The 21,547-nt window shown below is 40.6% G+C and overlaps 1 protein-coding gene across 1 annotated transcript in view; it reads right to left on the bottom strand.

The window, feature by feature from the left end:
* Nucleotides 1-2,244: 2,244 nt before the first annotated feature.
* The window catches only part of pola1 (polymerase (DNA directed), alpha 1), a 40,492-nt gene continuing 21,189 nt past the window's right edge, over nt 2,245-21,547 (bottom strand). The window contains exons 27-35 of the mRNA XM_061667058.1: nt 21,310-21,342; nt 20,841-20,933; nt 20,537-20,742; nt 20,331-20,463; nt 17,673-17,804; nt 16,957-17,131; nt 16,670-16,851; nt 12,119-12,250; nt 2,245-2,361 (exon numbers count right to left, since the gene is read on the bottom strand). Of these exons, the coding sequence (XP_061523042.1) occupies nt 2,245-2,361; nt 12,119-12,250; nt 16,670-16,851; nt 16,957-17,131; nt 17,673-17,804; nt 20,331-20,463; nt 20,537-20,742; nt 20,841-20,933; nt 21,310-21,342 (1,203 nt within the window). The remainder of the gene's footprint in view (nt 2,362-12,118; nt 12,251-16,669; nt 16,852-16,956; nt 17,132-17,672; nt 17,805-20,330; nt 20,464-20,536; nt 20,743-20,840; nt 20,934-21,309; nt 21,343-21,547) is intronic.

The raw sequence follows: 21,547 nt of genomic DNA, 5'->3' as shown, positions 1-21,547 counted from the left end.
GGGCTTCTGGGTTACAATCTGTCGCCACAGAGTCAGGGACAGCAAAGCATTGAGCGGAGTGGATTTAAAACAAAAAAAAAAAAAAACATGACAGGAGAGTTAGGGAAATGGTTAAAAAGGAATAGGACTGAGGAAAGACAGTCTGGACAGTCACACTCAAGTTAAAAGGTAGAGTGTTGTTATATCCAGTGGTCAAGCTAACACAGTGTTCAAAAGGCGCCTACCAGTTCCTAAAAAATAATGTAGCATTGAGCCCTTCATAGGTGTGCTCCAATGCGGTCACACACACCTTTAGCCCTTATTTAGACTGGCAAAATATTAGAAGCAGTTCTCAGTATGATGCAGTGTACTTCTACATAGTGCTGGTGTCATGGACAATACCCCCAAAATGAGTTACTATGACACCCCCCACTACAGTGTAGCCTTCACATGCCAAACTTTATATAGTTTTTATACAGTATATGTGAAAATCTATTAAAGTCACTAACAGTGAAATAAATATAAAATAATAAAAAAACAAAATAAAAATAAGAAAAACAGTGTTGATCCTTTCCATATGGTCATGTCTCATCCTGTCAAAGTAGCACACGCATCTGATGGCAATGCCAAGTGAGCGGACTGCTTTCAAACTTGGCCCAACATTTGGCGCCTCCACAGCAATGTGTGAGAATTCATCGTCCACTTTGAGAAACATATTTCCAGACCACAGGCGCACAATGCTCCATCAAATAAAATGTCCAGTTGGTTCACCCTGTGTTTAAGAGAGACTTAACCTGAAAATGAAAAACCAAGCGAAAGGACATTGTCGCCAATGTTTTGTAAAAGAGCTGGATTAGTATATTAGAAAACCTTTTACATTTGCTGTATGCATGTATATATAAATAACATTTAAAGAGCGGCAGAATGTGCCCCGTTAGATGTGCTCTGACGCCGACACTGCTTCTACATCTTTGAAAACTATACTGTGGTCCAGACTATTATGCACGCAAGATTAAAGTCAAATATACATTTGTGTTTTAGTTTTCCGGAGAAGATTTTTTTATGTGGTTTTGACTGTCTATTTAGATCGTTTATATCAATCTCAGATAGGTTAATAGATTGCTTCCCAGGTAAGCCTAATTTTTGGAAAATGACCAAAGGTTGTTCCACATTATAAAGCATGTCAAAGTTTTTGTGAATAATGGAGCAAAATAAATGTGAAATAGTCCAATGCCTTGCCATGAATGAAAACACTGGACATTTCAAATTTGTGTGAGACTCCGCAAACACATTAGTTCAGAAAAGGTCATATAAAGGAATGTTTCGGTCAGGCAAATGTCCCATATTAAGAGAGCAACTGTTAGCCACTGATGAGCATCAAGTAGGTACAGTATTTGAAGCTGCTGGTGTCTGCGAAGTTCCAAGAAATTCTTGATACCTCGCAGTCATGCATACAGCAAACAAAGAAACATTTACAATGGGCTCAGAAATACATGAAGACGAATTTTCAAACAGTTTTATACACTGATGAATGCCATGTTTCATTAGATGGTTCATAGGGATGGAGTTCTGGATGGTTGGTAGATCTCCACCACCATGGTCCAAGATGGCTGTGACGTCAGTACGGAGATGGCAGAGTGATTTATATTGGCCAGAATAATTGGGAGTGAGGTAGTAGGACCCTTTAGGGTGCCTGAATGTGTCAAAATGACCTCTGCAAAATATGTGCCATTTTTCATTGACTATTTCCTCCCATTGTACAAAAAGAACCGTGCCTTCTGCAGTAAAATAATTAATGTCATTGCACCGTCCAATGCTGCAAAAAAATTCATTACCGCTTTCACTGCTAAGGGTAAAACAAAAGCAGAAAAGCTCATGGTGTGGCCAAAATCATCTCCTAACTTTATTGAGGACCTTCAGAACATACTTAAAAGAAAGCTCAATAAGGGGGATTTGGCAGTATGTCCCCAAACAGCAACGCTGGAAGGCAATGACCATGTCAGTCAAAATTGAATATTATCTTTGTAATGGTACAATTTTTGATGTAGCTTTTGTAATACATATTATATGGTGTTGATGTTTTTAATGAGGTGTGTGTAGAAGTGAAATGTTACATTGATCCATAGATGTGTGTACCCTGCATGTGAAGACTTTTCAGCTCCACAGCACCATCACCTGGAGAAATCCTTCATAATTAGAGTGTATTTGTCTGTGGATTTATGTCAAATTCAACCCCAAACAGCAATGAGGTGCTTGTGCGTTACCTCAGGGCCCGAGAGTCGCTCTGCTACAGGCTGGGCAGATGGGTCCGTGGCGAGAGAAGGCAATGGGCAAGCGCCTGATCCTGTTCTGACAAGCCTGGTCCTCACACACCAACCAGCCCTTAAATAAACAAACAGATAAATAGATACTACAACAACTCTCACACCAATGGGGATATTCGGTTTTCAATAAAGATTTCTTTACTTATACAGATAAACACACTGATACAAAAAAAGATCCACTTCAAGGCATGCATCAAGGTGGAGGGTTGCGAGACAGTGTCACACCAGTGAACAATTGGGCTTTTGGTGCCTTAGAAGTGTTTAGGAACACTGAATGGTCTCCAGCAACCAGTCCCATAACCATCCCAAAGACAATCCCCCACAGTGTTCTGAGCTTTTGACGGTACAATGCTCAACTAATGACAGAGAATAGAACCACCATCATAAATGTCCAGGCTTCCTTTCTTCCATTCACTCCAAAAGCCAAATTCTTTGGCTGAATACGACAGCTTTTGACCAATCGACGTTCCAAGAGCGTTCTAAACGAGCCAACATGGCCGTGATCTGAATAGCTGAGGCAAGTTTCATTTCTCTTCTTTAGACAAATGTTTTTCAATGATGGACAGTTTCGATAGTTCTGAGGAGCAAGTAATATTTTCAACAGGCGGCAAACCTCATAACTCAAATAAAGACAACTAGCAATGTGACAAAAATAAATAAAACTGGGCAATTAGGTGCCAGAAGGATTTCAGCAGTGGGGTGTGTGTTGATATGGGTTGAGTCCTTCCATTATTCATTTTTTTTTTTTTTTTTTAAATGTCAACAATGTCTACCTTTAGCCTTGATGTTTAGCTTGTCTGGACTAGTGGCTGCCCACTGCTCAAGTGTGAAATTAAACAACCACATAAATCTTTTGTAATCTATTTCTCCAAATGTGTCTGTGAGCAAGCCGTTCTGCACTTCCGCCCCACTGTTACAAAACAGCGGGGCTAAGTAACATAACCAACCGAGATCGGGTTTCCTCAGCCAATGACTTGGCAGCGAGCTGGGATGAAGTTCTAGAGCGAAAGAACCACTTTAAGCAGAGTTGCAGTGTTGGCACAGATCAGCGTGAACTAACAGTGTTATAAGCATTACCGCCGAGTGATAATGGTATAATATGTTCGGCTAAGTTGTCGACGTGGGAGTGTGGGGTTTGGCAATGTCAGGCACCCTACCTCTACAAGTGTATTTCAGTGACTGGGTGATGAAATGCTGCATTTATGAGTGATGATCTCTCTTATCTTCATTGAAATAATTTCTGAGTGATTTTATAAATCAACAATACCGCTGCGGGATTTGCTAAATATTGGTAAATCAATCCATTATTTTAACATACATCCATTTTATGTACCGCTTATCCTCACTAGTGTCGCGGGGGTGCTGGAGCCTATCCTAGCTATCTTCGTGCGAGAGGCGGGGTACACCCTAAAGTCTGTAAAATGTTCATGTCTAGTCAAATGTCATTTTTCAAATGTACGTATTGCATTTTGGGAAATAGCTCTTCATCTGTAGAATGAGTCTTCTACTTATAAAGATGCTGACTTTCAGGTGAGCTGGTTAATTCTACAATTGCATTGTTACTCTTCTTGCCAAAGTGGAGGTCTGCATAATTTCCACTAGCTGACTATATTGTTGTTTTTTTGGTTAGTTCCAGGAAGGATCCAAGATGGTTGAATGAGAGGCAGCACTTTAGCAGGTTCCTTTATTAAGCTACTTGTTTAAGTCGATACAGAGTATTTACAGCCCAACAGTGAAAACACTTTTTGCCAACAAGGATATATTGATTTTGTAAAGATGTTTTCTCATTTAAAAAGTGCAGTTATTATTGTCTACAACTGGTAGGATGTCTGAACACTACTACAAATTGCAATTTCTTCAGGAGGTATGTGGTATGGACAAGATAGAAAAGATGGACATAAAGTAAACAAAAAAAAAAGAAAATCAGCCCCACCCCCCAAAAAAAAGAGAATAATAATAATAATGTGATAAAGAATAAGAATATGACAGTATTGCCACAGAATTCAACTGTTGACCAAAAGGCCGAAGAAGCAATTCCATCAATTGAAAGGAAATCAATTGAAAATCAATCAATCAATTGAAATTGAAATCGCTATTACAGAGAACAAGGGTGATACAGTATTGCCTTCGTGCAAAAACAAGTTTGGATCTCCCAAAAACTCGCTTAGCAAAGGAAATAAGGAGCATACCTGTTATAAAAGGAGGTGGAATTTGAGATTGACTGGTTTCTTGGAAAACCAATGAGAAGATGCAAGAGAAGTGATTATTGAAATTCTCAGGACAATAGTCTCGCTATCTGTGTAACGTTTGCTGGACACAGTAGACGCCATCCACTGTTTGTGGTTGAAAAGTGCCACTACCTCAAATAATCCAAGGGCTATCATAACTCAGTTTAGAATGAGAATATTTCGGAATACTGTTTGGGGGGGGGGGGGGGGGGGGGAATCCAAGGATGCAAGAGTCTGCAGCGAGCTACACAACTGCTTCAAAGACTTGCCAAGGAGGACAGGGAGGCTCGGACCAAGCTTCGGTATGCTAGTGCAAGACGCTTGGAAGAAAGGCAAACAAGATCCAAGATCTACAGCTGAAGGGATTTCTAAACATACAGTATATATATGTCTACTGTATGTAGGTCTCTATGTCTCTCCCAACAATATAAACAAAGCCATTTAAAAAAAAAAAAATCTTCTTTTAATATTGTACATAACAATAGAACTTACTGCATACAAAAATACAACTTGTACGCAAATAATATGCTTGGATTAAAGTTATTGATTTTGAGCCAATGGTTCAAAACCAAATTCAATGTGGTTTCATATTTCAGTGATTTACTAAATCAGGTGGCCTTGAAATAATTGTAAAATATGATTTTGAAGTTAACAAGAATCCCCTCGAGTTGTCAAGTTGTTCAGATAGCAAACTAGCGGAAACTGAAGTGACAGCACCTCTGTTGGTTCCATCCAAGTAGTGCACTCCATTCGCCTCAATTAGTACTTCCAGAAAAGGAAGAAAATGAGCTACTTAATGATTTTTTTTCAAGCTCACTCACGACCCTAATGAGGACAAGCATTATAAAAAATGGGTGGATGGACAGAATGTTTCTTTCCTTGTGCACTTGTCAGACAGGCAGCACCGTGGGCAGCCGCAGTGAGGACCCCCCCCCTGGGTTTAGTTATTGACGCTGGACAGGTGCTGTGGTCTGACTATTTCAATAGGTCTGTAGTATTACAAGCAGCCCACCCAGTCCCATTAGCTTCTTATGCCCTGTCATTATGAAATGGGGGGAGGAGGAGGGCGGCTGGGGGGAGGGGGGGATGGTTAATGCCCAACTAATGACAGAGCGTAAGAACCACAGTCATCAATGCCCGGACTTCCTTCCTTCCATTCACTAACTCCAAATAAACCCCCTCAGCACCTGCAACCTCAACACTCCCCCAAAGCGGTGATTCCAATGGACTGAATAGTTGAAATTACTGATGCAATTACGCAAATTAATCTGATGAAGGTGCGAAACTAAACCATTTATACAGTAAATTTTTATTGAATCTATAGATTAGATGAGATTGACAAATAAAGACAGACGAATCTGAAACAAGGAACTCATGAGAAGTAAGGCGGTGCGTGGGGGCGCCATTTAATCAGGGTATTTAGCCACAGTTGGGAGTGGAGGTGTACAGTCTCACGTGAGTGGCATAAAGGCCCATAATAGCACAATTTACAGTGCATCAGTGGATAAATGACATAATGCATGCAGAAGTGAAAAATGAGTACTACATAATTTAACTAAACAAGGCACGACCAGCTCCACTCGGAAACCAAAAACCTTCCTGTCACGTTAACCTCTTTCCTCATTTATGTCTTCAATGGTGACGGTGGATCACTTAAACATTCTTTACATTCATATTCCGCCATCTTTAACTCTTTGGACTGCCATTTTAATGTTTGAACGCCCTTGGTTTAGTTGTCTCTTTTTAAGATACCTGAATTGGCTCATTTTGTTAAACACCTTATATTTTATTCATGCAAAAACTTTGAACTGTCAAAAACAGTGTCAACAGATCCACGGAACACTTAAGGTATAAGTAAACAATCCACAAGAGCTATAAAATGCTGCTGGAAATGCTCAGTTTTGCTCGACAATGTCAGACCTGTAGCATTTATCCTCTTCAGCATCGCAGGTCAGCTGGAGCCAATCTCAGCTAACTTCGTGCAAAAGGCAGACTGCATCCCGGACCGGTTGCAGAGCACAACTAGAGATAGACAACCGTTTACACTCATATTCACACCGTCACGGAGTGGAATTGAACCCACACTTCCTGCACTGAAGTCAGACGACGGTACTACTACACCCTTCGGTGACGTATTAATGTAATACAACAATGAATTACTATTGTCCGATGCTCCATACTGTATGTGCATCGGATGGATTTAGTTTTATTCTTTCTTCTGAAAACACATTACTGAACATAGTGTTTAAGATTGTTTTGGAAAGTGTTTTTTTATTTTATTTTATTTGTTTTAGGGATTGGAACTGAGCCCTGCAGGGGATTGAAGAAAAAAAAAAAAAAGTAATTGAGCCCCAGTACAGGTGTCTATATTAATAAAACATGAAAAACATTTTATTCATGTTAAATTAATGTTAATGTCATGTTAAAACATGAATATGTCACAAACTAGGATCCCCAAAACACGAATATCATTTTAAAATCTTCTCACATTACCCTTAGTAAAATATGACTTTAAGACAATTTGATTGTGAAAAAAATGCACCAGAAGTGCACATGTATATCGCCTACACAACCTGTAAAAATAGCAATTGCCAAGCAATAACAGGACACCTGCCGTTTCTTAGATTGAGCTTTTTAATAGCCACTCAAAAAAGACATAACGTCTGCTAATAACCCTGACTAAACATAGCTCGTCCCTGACATACAAAGATCAAAGGCTCTCAGTCAAGAGGTCTCACTTCTACATAAGTTTCCTTGAACATAACATAAGTTTCCTATCAGTCAGGGCTTTGGCACTATCATCTAGGCTTGAATTCTTTTTTTTTTTTCCTTTGAGGAGCAGTTTTGCTAATAATTTCTTCTTTTGAGGAGCAACTTTCAAATTTTAAAGGAGCAATTTTTGGCAGGTTAATCGCACCGGGATCCAAAGCAAAGGTTTTATTAAATAACAAAAATATGACAATATAACAGGGGAGTTGAATGTAGGACTGCAGCTAATGAATATTTCAGTACGCCACTATCCTACTGAAAAGATGGGTTTTGTCCTGGAAGTACCGAACAAAACCTGGCACTCTCGAATGAAAATGAACTTTCATTCGAAAACCACTCACAGATGCCAAGATGTGCACGTTTTCACTAACGTTCGATGAACAGGCAGAAACGAACCAAGTTCAGTTCACGTTCGTCCAAAATATGAACTAGTTCATGAATTTTTGTTCGACGGTACTCATAATTAACAGAAACGCTATGCAGGGCGAATGTTATGTTAGTAAGGTAGTCTAACGTTAATCTCACAATCTTCTCTCGGCTCCCACGATGCGGAGAGATCGGTCCATGTTACAACAAACGGGTGCTTGCCTTGCATTTCACTATGCAACGCTCCCAGACTTTTGCCATTTTTCTGTGTTTTTTCTCAATTCAGCATCGGATCTTGCCGCTGTATTCTCGCTCCTTCAACCGAATAACTTCACTTCCACGTTGTACTTCCAATGCATCGGTGACGTAAGAGCGCTGGGTCACATACGCCCCTGCGTGCTTCTGTCTTTGCGGTAAAACTGTGATACGCAGTTTTGCTTTTCAATGTGTTTTTTGAGGCTAATAAATGGGAATTTTATCTTGAAAACTGTGATGCGAGACCATTTAACTTGAGCCTTGTTGTAACATCTTAGGGCATTACAGAAAGAGCAAAAAAATGCAAATAGTTGCAAAAAAGTGAGTTTTTCAACGAATTGTTGAGAATAGGTGAATTTGTTTACAGTAAACCCCAAATAGGTGAGGGTTCAGCGTACTTCGTTTCTTTGTCGTCGGTAACATTTCCCTGTTTATTATTTAGATTATAGCTCACACTTTTGTCAAAATATTGTGGTATCATATGACGTGTTACGCTGTGATTCCTACTATAGTCTGCAGCTGTTCAATATGTATTTTGCCCCATACAGTATGAGTAGATACACAGAAATTCAAATCTATGAAAAGCAGTAAAAATGACAATAGATGCTATTTGATGTTCCTCAGATGGAACACTTGAGCTCTTTTGTTATTAACATGGAGCCAGTATGACTCCTCTAACAGTGGATTCCACCTGCACGCGAGCGACCGCGGCGCACACACACACACACACACACACACACACACACACACTGTTGGCTGCCAACAATCGGAGTTCTTAAGACGCAAAAGACCTAAAATCGATCTACGCTACAAACACACGCAACCCCACACATGCTTAATCTCACACACACATTGAATAGAGCTCAAATGGTTCCACTTTGTACCTTCTCTGCTTAATCAAAGCTTCTCAATTCAACACTTTGACCTTTTGTTCGAAACAGGATTATCACCTTCTCCTGTCTTTATTCATCCATTCTCCTCTCTCTCTATCTCTCCCTTCCCCACTTCTTGCCTTGCCCCTCAGCCGGTTTCCAGGGGCGACCCGTACATTTAGGGTAATTGCAATAATTTGTTAAATGCCATGGCAACGTTGCTTCGATGGGAGGGGTTAAAGAAGAAGAACTGGGTGGTTCAATGAATCTCTCATTTTGCCAAAGACAGCAGGACCCGAGAAAGAAAACACAGTGTTTGCCTATTCTCAGGGTGCAGGTTTATTAATAATAATGTTTGGGGTGAGGGTGTGGGTGGTCAAGGAGGCAAATTCACTAATGATTAATGTCCCTGTGGTTGAGGATGCCAACACAAATGTAGACGAGTTACTACTGCCCCCCCTCCCGCTCCCCCTCCCCACAAACAAGTGCAAATCTTTGCCTCTCTGGCCAGACAAACAGCTCTATTTGAACTCTCCCTCGGCCTGAAAGGAATCCTTAATTCCACAATATTACCCCTCTTCATTGCTCCGCTGTGTGTGCTGTGTCCACTGCAATTCAGCCATCACTGGTGTGTGCGTGTGTGTGTGTGAGTCCGCATTTGCGTTTGTCAGTGTGTGAAAGAGCGAGAGAGGGAGTGTGTGTGTTGCTGTGTGAGGTGTAAGTATTCAGTGGTAGCAGCTGTTTCACACATTGTGACAAAAGAGTTGAGAGGGACTCATTCCCCACACATTCAGTCAAATAATTGATTTCTGTTCAGCACTGTGGGAGAGTGACAACCATACACACACACTTTTACAGATAGTGCATTCCACTCTCTCAGGTCCAACATCTAAGAGGTTGCCAGAGATTCCTAAGAGAGAGTGAGAAAGAGGAGGGGTGTGTGTGTACAACAAACGCAGCACTACAAACAACATGGATAGGACGACTTGTCAGCAACACTTTTGCATCATATACCGAGTTTCAGCATGGACAAATTGGACCGGTCGTAAACGTAGAAGTGAAATTTCGGGTCTTTTTGAGCTCCTTGGCTGCCCCTATAAGGTTGTGAAGTGTAATTCTTTTAAGACACCATAATAAATGCAAATCAACATGTGACAAAGTCATGGTCACAGGCAACATTGGCGCCAACACAAACTCAATGGAGAACCTGTTACTCTTCTTCTGAAGTCTGTTTTGTGTACTAAGTTCTATTCATATTAATAGTAGTTAGCGAATATAGGAGATATAGATTTCTACCAAAAAGAATTCAGTTAAAATCTGGTTTCCAAAAAGAATTCGGTTATAATCTGGATTAAATTTGGGATTCACTTTTGCCTCTAAAGGGGAAAATGGAATTTCAAGACAGGCAAACAACCCTCAGACTAACTTGGTGAATCTTCGCTGCACATGCAAGTAGTATGTGGTCATAAGGATATGGGCAAGGTCTAGTCAGTAACAACTGTCGTAGTTTTGTAAACCTTCAACAATACTCTGGTCCGTACATCACTGGTGAGTCAGTCAGTCACAGACCAACACTTACTCAAGCAGATTTGTCATTGCCGCATCATTGTAAAATTACATTATATTTGGTCACTGCTGATTCTCCATTAACCAATCCTAACAGATATACAGTTAAAATTACACACTGGCGGGGAAAGGCAAACTTGGCATTCAAAAGTTAAAATTGGCATTTGAATATTTTCATGGATCATGATCCAAACAAATGTGCCTGGTGCTCTTATTTTTGCAAGCATAATGTGCTCTTTGTTGGAAAATGTCAGCGCAGTGGCCCCGCTGGGGTTTGCTTCATCTTTTGTCCGATATCTTTTTGATTGCTTCCCTTACCATTACTGCATGGGCTGCCTCAATTTTCACACGTGAGGAATATTTTAATTAGGGATGTCCCGATCTCGATCGCGCGATTGAAAGTCTGGGTCGATCACGGGATTTCCACCTCATCGAGATCGGGTGAAAAAGATCAGTTGTATTTATTTTCTGATATTTTAAATGTCACAAACTGACAAAATAATCCAAAGGTACAAAGCTCTTTATATTATATTATCGCTTTATATTAAACAATGTAACTATTCTGGCTATTTTTAGTACCAGTATAATATAAATGACTGAAAGAGACTGTGTGTTGTGTGTGTGTGTGTGTGATACGCACGCACGCACATAGTCTCTGTCCTCTCCTTGCTTTAAACCGTTTACTGTAAAAATAACATGCAACAAAGGAATTACACACATTGTCCATTTTAATACAAGACACACACGATCTTTTTAGAAATTGACAGTTTAATGCTAACAGTCAAGGGGAAAAACCCATTGACAGGCTAGCTAAAATTAGCATTAGATCACCTGGGGATTACCGTGAAGTAACAAATATTTATACACAAACTCCGTAGTAACACATACAGACAGGTAATATAACAATACTCACAGGCATAAATTCTTCCTAATCTGTGAAAAACAAGTTAATGTTATATCACGACATTCTTCTATTCTTTTTTTCGCTTACTGCACACGTGTAGCTTCATTCGCGCATCGCACCACACTGCCCCTAAAAGGCCAAGGTGCGCAGAGCAGTAACAGCAGCTTCTTGTTTTGGGTCAAGTAGGTTCTGAAAATCATTTATATTTGCTACATGCTAAATATGTATTGTCTTTTCATTTGTTTGTTTTTCTGCATTTGTTTTTTATATTATTATTTTGTGTGTTCTCCCCGTGCCTGCGTGGGTTTTCTCCAGGTACTCCGGTTTCCTCCCACATCCCAAAAACATGCGTGGTAGGTTGATTGAAGACTCTAAAATGCCCGTAGGTATGAATGTGAGTGCAAATGGTTGTTTGTTTCTATGCGCCCTGCGATTGGCTGGCGACCAGTTCAGGGTGTACCCCGCCTCCTGCCCGATGATAGCGGAGATAGGCTCCAGCACGCCCGCGACCCTAGTGAGGAGAGGTGGTACCGAAAATGGATGGATGGATTTATTTTATGTGTCGCATCGCAAAAAAAATGTGGTCGGCACAATCACTAATTTTAATACATCGTTGTTTGAAAAAATGCATATACATTTATTTTTAACCAAATGAAGGCCATTGATGGAAAAACTACTTTGTAGATTCAAATGAGCAGCATCTTTGGAGATAAAAGTGGATTGCAGCAATGTGCAAGTCAAGTAAGTTGAAACATAAACGGATTTGAGGCCCTGCAGGCAGTAGTTGAAGCATTGCAGTGATTTATCAAAGGAGACGGCACACGAGTGTACTGGACTGCAAACAGAAATACTCACAGAGTAGTATTTCTTGATGTGGCGTCGGATGTCAAGAAGCAGTTTGTTGCTGATGTTGAAAGCGTAGTCAAGGGGGCGGCCGCCACAAGGCACGTGACTGCATCGCAAAAAGCTGGGTTCCAACTTTGACCCCTGAAAGACATCATGCATCATTTCAATTCAGACACAAAAATAAAATAATAAAAATAGACAACAACAAAGTCCATGAATAAAAAATAATAAACCTTCCAATTTATCTGGGTTTAAGACGGCTCTCTCTCCTCTTTTCGCAACAGATTCTGAACCACAAAATGCAGCATTCAGGGGCAGATATTTGAAGAAATTTGAATGAATGCACTTGTGTTACAATGCAAAATAAGAATCACAAGAACTATTACCTGACTGACAGAATACCAACAGACTCTCATTTTCATTTTATTAATCATATATCAGTGTCATCTGGACTGTATTTACTCAGACAATTGTTTGTTAACAGCAATGACCCGACCAACTGAGCATGTCGAACAGAAAATGAATGACGTTGACTCTCACAGTGTCATCTACTGCTCCGCTCAATAGCGCTCTGTGCTCATCAGTGAATCACCGGCGGCTTCACTGAAATCAATCACCACTCATACTGTGAGAAGAAAAATACATCTCTCTTGCATCCACCAATTAAAATCAAAGGAATAGTACGTGTGCGGCTTATATCTATTTTAAATTTTTGGTGGACTCCTTGCGGAGGTGTGGGTGCATCTGCATTGATGTGCCCATTCTGCACTTTGAGTCAGGGACGATCAATAACTCTTCTTGTATTCTACCTGTCAAAACATAGCTTATTAATTTAACGTATAGTAATGGTTTCTTTTTGTGATCGTTACAACTTCTTGCAATTTAATACTTAATTGACAGTGTCTTAAAATTATCTTTGTAAAGGTAGAATTGTTGACAGTCATGTATTTCATTAGATTGTACAGACCTACGTTGCGATGAGACTTTACACCGATTTTATCGGGCTGATCGGTATCGGCCGATATTTAGCATTTTATGCTGATCGGCTTTAATGTCATAATTCGCCGATCCGATCAATGGCGTCATTGATCGGCTCCGCAAAAGACATTTACTCCTTGTCGCCATCGTGCACAGTATATTTGAATCCAAAAGCTAGCTTATTTTTAGCCTTGTCGTGCGTCTTTTGACGTAGTATTGGAAATATCTGACGGCCAATAAATTTATTTTAAAAAAACAAAAACGTCGGCGGTGTGGAACAGACAACACCTCTGAGACAGACAACACGTAATGCAGAGACTATAAGACAAATTTGCTCTCACAATTGCACTACATCAGACTGCTGCAATAAAATCTTGGATTCAGATACCACCGCCTCCCGTTTTTTCCAATCATTGGGCTTTATCTTGTCAACTCAAATGCGACCGGATACACTCGTTACCGTGGCGACGACAACAAGAGGAGCGCGCCGACAATGTATTATAGGGACAGAATGGGGAAATGTGTTGGTGGTCACTGGTGCTCAGGACAGGAGAGGACGTTCATCTAAGGCTTGCTTGAGGTATGTTCCCGTACTTTGAATATGATACGGCTCGCAAGCAGGCAACAAAACGTTATGTAGCCTAGCAAGCGCTACACGAACGGTTGGACGTAAACAGGCCGCCGTTCCGTCGCATCATGCTCTAAAGTTTCGGTGTGGGTGAAGTAATTTAATTAAAAATAAAGTAATTACAGTAAGTTAGCACCCATTATTTCTGCCATGTAATGTTGGTTTGACCTGACTGATTAGAATACACGATCTGACTCGTCATGTCACACCAACAAACAAAAATGTCACAAAAAGTGGATACATTAATTACTGTATGTACTTCCTGCCATCTAATAGAAGACCATTTATCATTTGTTCTGTCTGTCATTATGCCCTACTGGCATAAGTAGGTGAACAAATATACATTATTTATTGTAAATATATATATTTTTTTAATTATATAGCGTAAATGAACAGGTCATTTAAATAGACACATTCTTCCATCTTGTGATCGGATCGGTTATCGTATTTTTCAACTCGCTGATTGGCCCCAAAAATCCTGATCGTGTAAAGCCTAGTTGTGATCAGTCATAAGGGAAGACTTATCACAGAAAATGGTATTGTGGTTGCGTAAAGAAAGACACACAATGATGCAAAAACCTGTCCATTGGGGGGGGGGGGAGGACAACACATCCTGGTGCATAACAGATGAAATAAAACGACTTTAAAAACCCATTTAAAATTTTAAACTCATTGAACTGGCACACTGACAGCGCAGAGAACAGGTTTCAAAGCTACGCGCACGGAAGTGACACCCCCCCTAAGTGACATCCCCCACCCCCTCAGCCTTCATCAGTACTTTTGGGAAAAACAAGGACTTTTTATGCCTGTGTCAACTGCCTGACTCCTCTAAATGCAGTTCAATGGATTAAGTCTCTCCATCATTATTTCATTCCTTCTCTTCTCTACATGACCTCCTCCCCTGCTACTTCTTTAACTCGCCTGCTTCATTCCGATAACAGACATCCACCCCCAAACAAAATTATGCACCTCCTTACTTTACTTGCCATCATTTTAATGACCGAGCAATTAAATAAAACTATGAAACACTCGTCTTGGTGTCAGGCTTGCAAAGGAGTTGCAATTAATCTTGCGTGTGGGGCTTACAACGTGACCCAGAGAACATATCTTTGACATCCAACCCTCCTTCTGCCTTTAGAAGCACACGTTTGCACCCTTCAACATTTTTAAACAGTTTACAATGTCAGCTGACTGTTACTCATCCGCGGCACAATAATGTGCATGTTGATTTAACTGGCCGCACTGCTAAAAGTGAACTCAGGGGAAATCCCTACGGCCCGATCCAGCTTTTGCCCTGGCTCTCCCGCCACCTTCATCAAACAACTATCCTCCCCTGTCTGTCCTCCATCATCTGTCACCGCCTCCTCCTAGCATCCCTGGCTCTGTGTCAAGGCCCATCTGTCCTCCCCTCACTGAGCTGTTAGACCATGTTCGCCACCCTAATTAACTTACCATCTTATCAGTGACTCACAAAGTGGGGAAAACACAAGCAATAATCATGGATAATTAAGTCTTATACTCGTAACTAATTAACTTGCATATTAAGTTTATTCTGAATGTGCAAGACTGCAGGTTTGCTGTTTTTTTTCTGACAGCTGATGACATACTTGTATTAAATTAAGGCTTTGTCACCATATTTGGAGTTTCCACAAGTTGTTTAAGCCAGCAGAGGATAAAGGGGATGTCAGGTTTATTAGACCCTTTAAGACAAGAAGAGGCTGTGTGCCCTACTCCTCATTACAAGCAGATAGCGCATACATAACCTTGGCCTGACAAATGGCAGAATATCAGCGCATATGTGTGTGTGTGTGTGTTTGTGTCTACAGAGCGGCAGGGGTTAAGGAGAGGCTTTTCAAGTTGTGGTGTCCAAACTATGCCAATGAAAACAGAGTGCGTATTGGAGCCAGGCAGCTGTCTAAAAATACAGACAGAGACACAATATAGAGCATGACTGCACCATGAATCACCATTCTTCGACTCATCTGCTTCAGAGTCAATTCCACCAGTCTAACTCCTCACTAATGATTAAAAACAATCATGTGTTGAACATTTCAATCTATCACTTTTGTAGACCCAACCTGCACTCACAGTACAACATATTGCACATCAGGCCAAACTGCAGCTATATACCTGTAGGTTAAACGATGCAGTGTGTAGGATCAGAGCGCAATGAAGTGGTCAGCCAGTCTGCAATGGATAAAGGCTATTTTCAGAAATGATTTAAAGAGTTTGTTTTTGTTAGCCACAATTCTCTGCATGGTGTTGACCATCTGCTTGACATTTATTGATGGAATGCATCCTCCACATCCTTTCGCTGTTGCCCAATCCAAGAGTCTGATCCAAGTATCACAACGAGGCAGTGTTTTAGCCACTTTGACCTCTCATCACAGGACCTGAGAGTGTGGCGCTCTTTAAAAGAATATGTCATACATCTTGTATCCAGATTATGTTTATTATTGTTTAGAATGTAGCATTACTAGTATTAGTGTGCTTCCTAATGCACAATGTTTTACTTTTTAAAGTGTCTTCAACATTGGGAGCTAATTAAGGTTGCCAAAATACTAGACAACTCTCACTACGATGCCAGGTGATTCTACACCACACACATTAATAACTCAAATTAATTATTGATCAATTAATACCTCACTGAAAATATCCTTCAAGACGAAGCATTACCTATTTACCAAAATGTAAGATACAACTGTTGTACTGCATCTAATTAGATTGTGACGGTGTATAACATGTGGTCGGTGTGTGTGTAATGCTAGCACTGGACTACATATTCCAGTTATTTTGCTATTAATATGAAAATATGTCATAAATGAACACCCAAATGACAATTCATTAAAACATTTTGGGCCCAGCCAATTGGAGTAATTATAAGTTAAAGTAACTGGAATATTGTTCTTTGATGGGGGGAAAGGTAACAAAAAAAGTGAGGGAAGACAACTCACAGCTCCTTCAAATACGCTCTCATAAATGTTCTCCTTCCCACACTGAGGGCAGGTGAAAGTGAATCTCTCACAGTCTTTGTAGCGCTCCTCATCGGTCAGTTGGATCGGTCCTCCCAGAGTGCTATCGCCCTCCTCCTCTCTCTGGTGTTGCTGATGAGACCGGAACTGACTGGGGTCCAGACCTGAAGTCATCACCAGGCCAATAAAACTCATGCTAAAATTGTCTTCCACATTCACACAAATGTTGGGCAACAGAATAATAAAAACATTTTTAACATATGTTTTACCCAGCCACGTGGCTATGAGAACGCCATCGATGCCCTCAATGGGTTCGCAGATGCGGGACACCACGGGGTAGATCTGTTGGGCCAGATAGTACTGTGTGTCCAGACTGAGACCATCTTGCTTCTGGAGTTGCTCTAAAGCGTACGCTCTTTGACTGGCTGCCAATGTGGAGCCATCCTGCAGGTGAAAGCCGTACAGTGGTGTGAGAATGATTGCACTCCACATGCTATTGCTCCTTGCACTCATCCAGGATTACTGGACATTTAAGATCTGTTTATCAAAACCCTGAGTATAACTCTTAAAAGTCATGAATAATCATTAGATTTGATAAAAAAAAAGTGTCAGGCCACACCTCTTAATCATTTAACTAATCAATCAGGGGTAGCCTAGGCCCCGTAGTTCCCATTTTTAAAAGAGGCTATTTTCTATTCCAGCAAGACGGAGCAAGGGCCATTAAGTCTGATTGGATTGGTTTGGAGTGGTTGAATAAAACTGGGCCACACCGAGCCCCGGTGTCAACCAAATCGAAGCAATTTAGGGAGAACAAGAACAGAGATTGTGAGCATGCAATTCTTGAAGAATGTTGAAAAATTTCCATAAGAGTGGAAGTCTCAGAACAGAGGGGGAAATAAACTCTATACTTACAATTTAGTATTTAAAAGACTATCTACTGTGCAACTAAACATGAGGATGTAATGTCTCTTGAGAATGAACACACCTTGCAGATGATATAGGAGACGGTGTCGCCAGCTTTGACCCTGCGTCCACCCTGGGAGTTAATCCACAGAGCGACGTGGACATGGGGTAGACTCTTCTTATCTGGGTAGTCCTGAGGATCTTTGGTCAGTGCCTGGGGTAGTGGAAATGTTTTTATGGTAAGTTTAGATACAGTACATGCGCCTCGAAAGTCTACAAAATTCTATGAAGTAATGTGGTGTGCGCCAGGGATCAGTTCTTGGCCCTGTATTGTTTAATTTGTATATGCTCTTGGAGGTGTCGTCAGGGGGCACAGAGTGAACTTCCATAGTTACGGGGATGATACACAGGTGTACATATCTGTCTCCTGATGACACCAGACCACTGGATGCTCTTTTCAACTATATTTTAGACATCAAATCCTGGCTGGCAGAGAGGTATCTCCAGTTTAACCAGAGAGAAAAACCTTTAATCTAATTACAAAGTACTATCCTTAAATCCCTCATCACAGGTGAAAAACCGGGGCATTATTGTAGACTGAGCTCACTTTTATTCCACAGATAAAAAATATTTTTCAAAGTTTCTGTCACTTGAAAAACATAGCCAGAGTCCACCCCCTTCCCTTGCCAACCGAAGACGCTAATGTATGCTTTTATCACTTATCTGAATGATTACTGTAATGCCCTGCTTTCTGGTCTTCCCAAAAAGTGTACTTCAGGTTTGCAATTAATACAAAATTCAGCAGCGTGTGTCCTGACGTAGACCAGAAGGCGGTAGCACATTACACTAGGGCTGCGCGATATACTGTTTGAGCATCGCCATCACGACGTACGTGCGCAATAGTCACATCGCACGGTTCGCTGCGATGTTGATGTACTGTAATCAGTATATCTAGAATTATATTATTATGAATATTAAAAGTCACCAGCAGAGGCACCTGTTTGGACATGCTAATAAGATTAGCACCCATGTTATAGTAAATCATAACGCTTCAAACAACACACGGAGCAGTGTTGTATACTTATCTCTCTGTATGACAACTATGAAAGAGGATGCAGGAAACAATGTACACCAGCTGCAGTTCCTATTACGCTATTCAGAATTAAACTACTCAGGCAGGCACGTCGCAGCTACGTGAGTGCGCAAGGTGCGTTCAGGTAGACTGTATAAATGAGAGCCAATATGTTCCTTGATTTTTTTGTAAAACAATTGTCATATACTGCCTGCAGTTCCCTTATTGTAGCCGGGAGGGCGCTTTGCGTTCTCTCTCGGCCTCCCCTCCCTTCTCTGTTTTCAGCACCTGTCTCCAATCAGCCTCATCACCACCGGTATATAAACCTGCCTGTTCCAGGAAATCCTTCGCCGAAGTATTGCAGTTACTTTCAGTGGTACCACGGCCATTTTACCCCCCATAAGTCACCCTAAAGCTGCAACTGGCTAGTAGTGTGCATTGAATGGGTGGCAACAATCTGGAAGTGAAATGCCAGTATTTTTTAGGGCAATAGCCCGCCAGCAACATACAGTATTAAAAAATAAAGATTTTTGGACCAGTGAATTTAGTCCAAAATTTTGAATTATGAACAAAGAACTGAATGAGTTCATGTTTTGAATGGTGAACTGAACTTTGAACAACTGCGCATAGAGAAGGTCTGATCTTGTATTATTTCACAACGCAATATATACCATAGGCAAAAAATGTAAATAAATAAATAAAATTGCAACGTTATTGTTTTCCAGTATCATGAAGCCCTACATTACACATTTTAAAATCATTGCATTGTCTCTCCGCAATATTTTCTTTTACTGGTTTTTAAGTGTCGAAATGGTCTTGGGCCTTCCTTACTTTCACCCCATGAACGCTTGCGAGCGCTAAGGTCCTCCGGTTCTGGCCTTTTATTCATCCCAAAAGTCAAGACACACACTCACTGTGAGGCATCGTTTCAGTTTTAGGTCCCCCTATTAGTGGAACAGCCTGCCGGAGAACCTCAGGGCTCCAGAGAACGTCCTTTTTAACTTGCTTTTAACCATTTATTTTATTATTACTTAGCTTTAATTTTATTTCCATTCTTTAATTATTATTTATTACATTTTATCTTTGTGCTGTTCTCAAATCTCTAGGCCAATTATTTGCTTTTAAATTATTGAAAACTTTATCGTTTTAAGTATGTTACTAATGTTTTAAATCATTTTAGTTTACATTGATTTTAACGTTTAATATTTGTTAGTATCAGTTCAGTATCTTCAGAGTTTCCTCAAATGGAGCCCTCTGCACTGTGACGGGCCGGGGCCTCGCCTCATGGGGGTCCTCAGTTGCCGTGCGTGGCATTCGCTGTACCACTGCACCGGGGACTCCGTGCTGGTGACCTGTGGCCACAGCCTGTGATCTTGTCCTGGTGCAGACGGCTCCTTGAGTTGGTGTTTCCTGACCTGGATACTCTGTACCCAGCCTGAGGTCCGTAGGTCAATACATTATTATTTTTAACCTGCACGTGTGCATGGGTGTGTGCATCTGTGTCCTTGTGGACAAGTGGCGGGAGGGGTTGATTTTCATCCATATAGATCACTTGGAGTTGCAGTTTATGTATGAAAAGCGCTGTATAAATAAAGTTTGATTGATAGATTTAACTATAAGGAAGGCAGTGACAAATAGAACTTGGCTCAGTATACAAATGTTCATTACCTTGTTTATCTCATACTGTTGTAAAGGTATCGCCCCACACGCGACCTTCTCCCCCACTTCCACGAGGTGTTTCTGAATGTTCTCCACAATGATGTCACGACTCTGGTCTGACAGGATCTGACCAATAACATAGCTGCAACACGAGACAGGAATGACTAACTCAAATACAGATTTTTTTTTTTCTTTTTTACTTCACTTGAACATACTTGCCACATTCCTTGGCCAGATCACACCAATCTCGCCGAACTATGTCCAGGCCTTTAACTTCCTGCTTGACGCTGTAGCGCCCATCGCCATGCTGCTCCACCACCAGAGCGGCATATTTCTTCTTCTTCAGCAGCAGAAGTGACTTAAACACTCCATCGATGTCAATCTCTAGCAGTTTGTACAGCTTGTTCACTTCTGCTTTCACCTGAGAGGAAAAAAGAACAAAAAACAAAAATGCAATCGACGTATTAGAAAAGGAACCTACCTTCTTGACTGTGTGTGATTTTTATGATTGAAAGCCACCTTGTTGCCCAGCTTGAAGACTTCTTCCATCGACTGGCTGTTGGTGTTTATCATAATGGAGTCAGTGTCTCCATAGATGACCTCCAGGTTCATCTGAGCAGAACAATAATTAAAAGGGGAAAATAAAATCATAATACACACCCACTGGCCACAATTTAAATGCAATCTTAAAAGTTGCTCCTCTCATGCAGCTCAATAAAGGATCCCAAAATATAAAATATTAGTAATCCTATAATGGACTTCAATACAAATAAACACAAACTACAACATTTTGTTAATTTTTTTTAACAGCGTAAAAAGTTACTATTATTATTGAGATACAGGTGGAAGTTTTGAATTAACTTCTGTTTTAGATCTCAGAGATGTTACTAATCTTTTGGTCTAAGACTTTATAAACTGATTTATCAACCAAATTATTGTTGGATTAATCAAATGCTAGAGTGCCATGAAATTAATAGGGTATACAAACCTTTTGAACCATGTCTTTGGTGTGCATCAGAATCTGAATAAGAGGAGATGTAGAAAAGAAACACGGATTAGATCTAAATTGGCAACGCCACACAATTAAAACACCAGGGACATACACTATAATGACTAAAATATAATTTCCTGTGTTACTGTGACTACGTGTGTGTGGACACAAAAGCAGAGCAGGTAATTTTCTTTTAAACGGGGGATAATTGGCTAAGAGGGCAATTATGAGAGCG

Source organism: Phycodurus eques, chromosome 21 (genome assembly GCF_024500275.1).
Source record: "Phycodurus eques isolate BA_2022a chromosome 21, UOR_Pequ_1.1, whole genome shotgun sequence".
NCBI lineage: Eukaryota > Metazoa > Chordata > Actinopteri > Syngnathiformes > Syngnathidae > Phycodurus > Phycodurus eques.
Note: the sequence above shows the minus strand (reverse complement) of the source record. Positions and strands in the feature narration are given on the sequence as shown.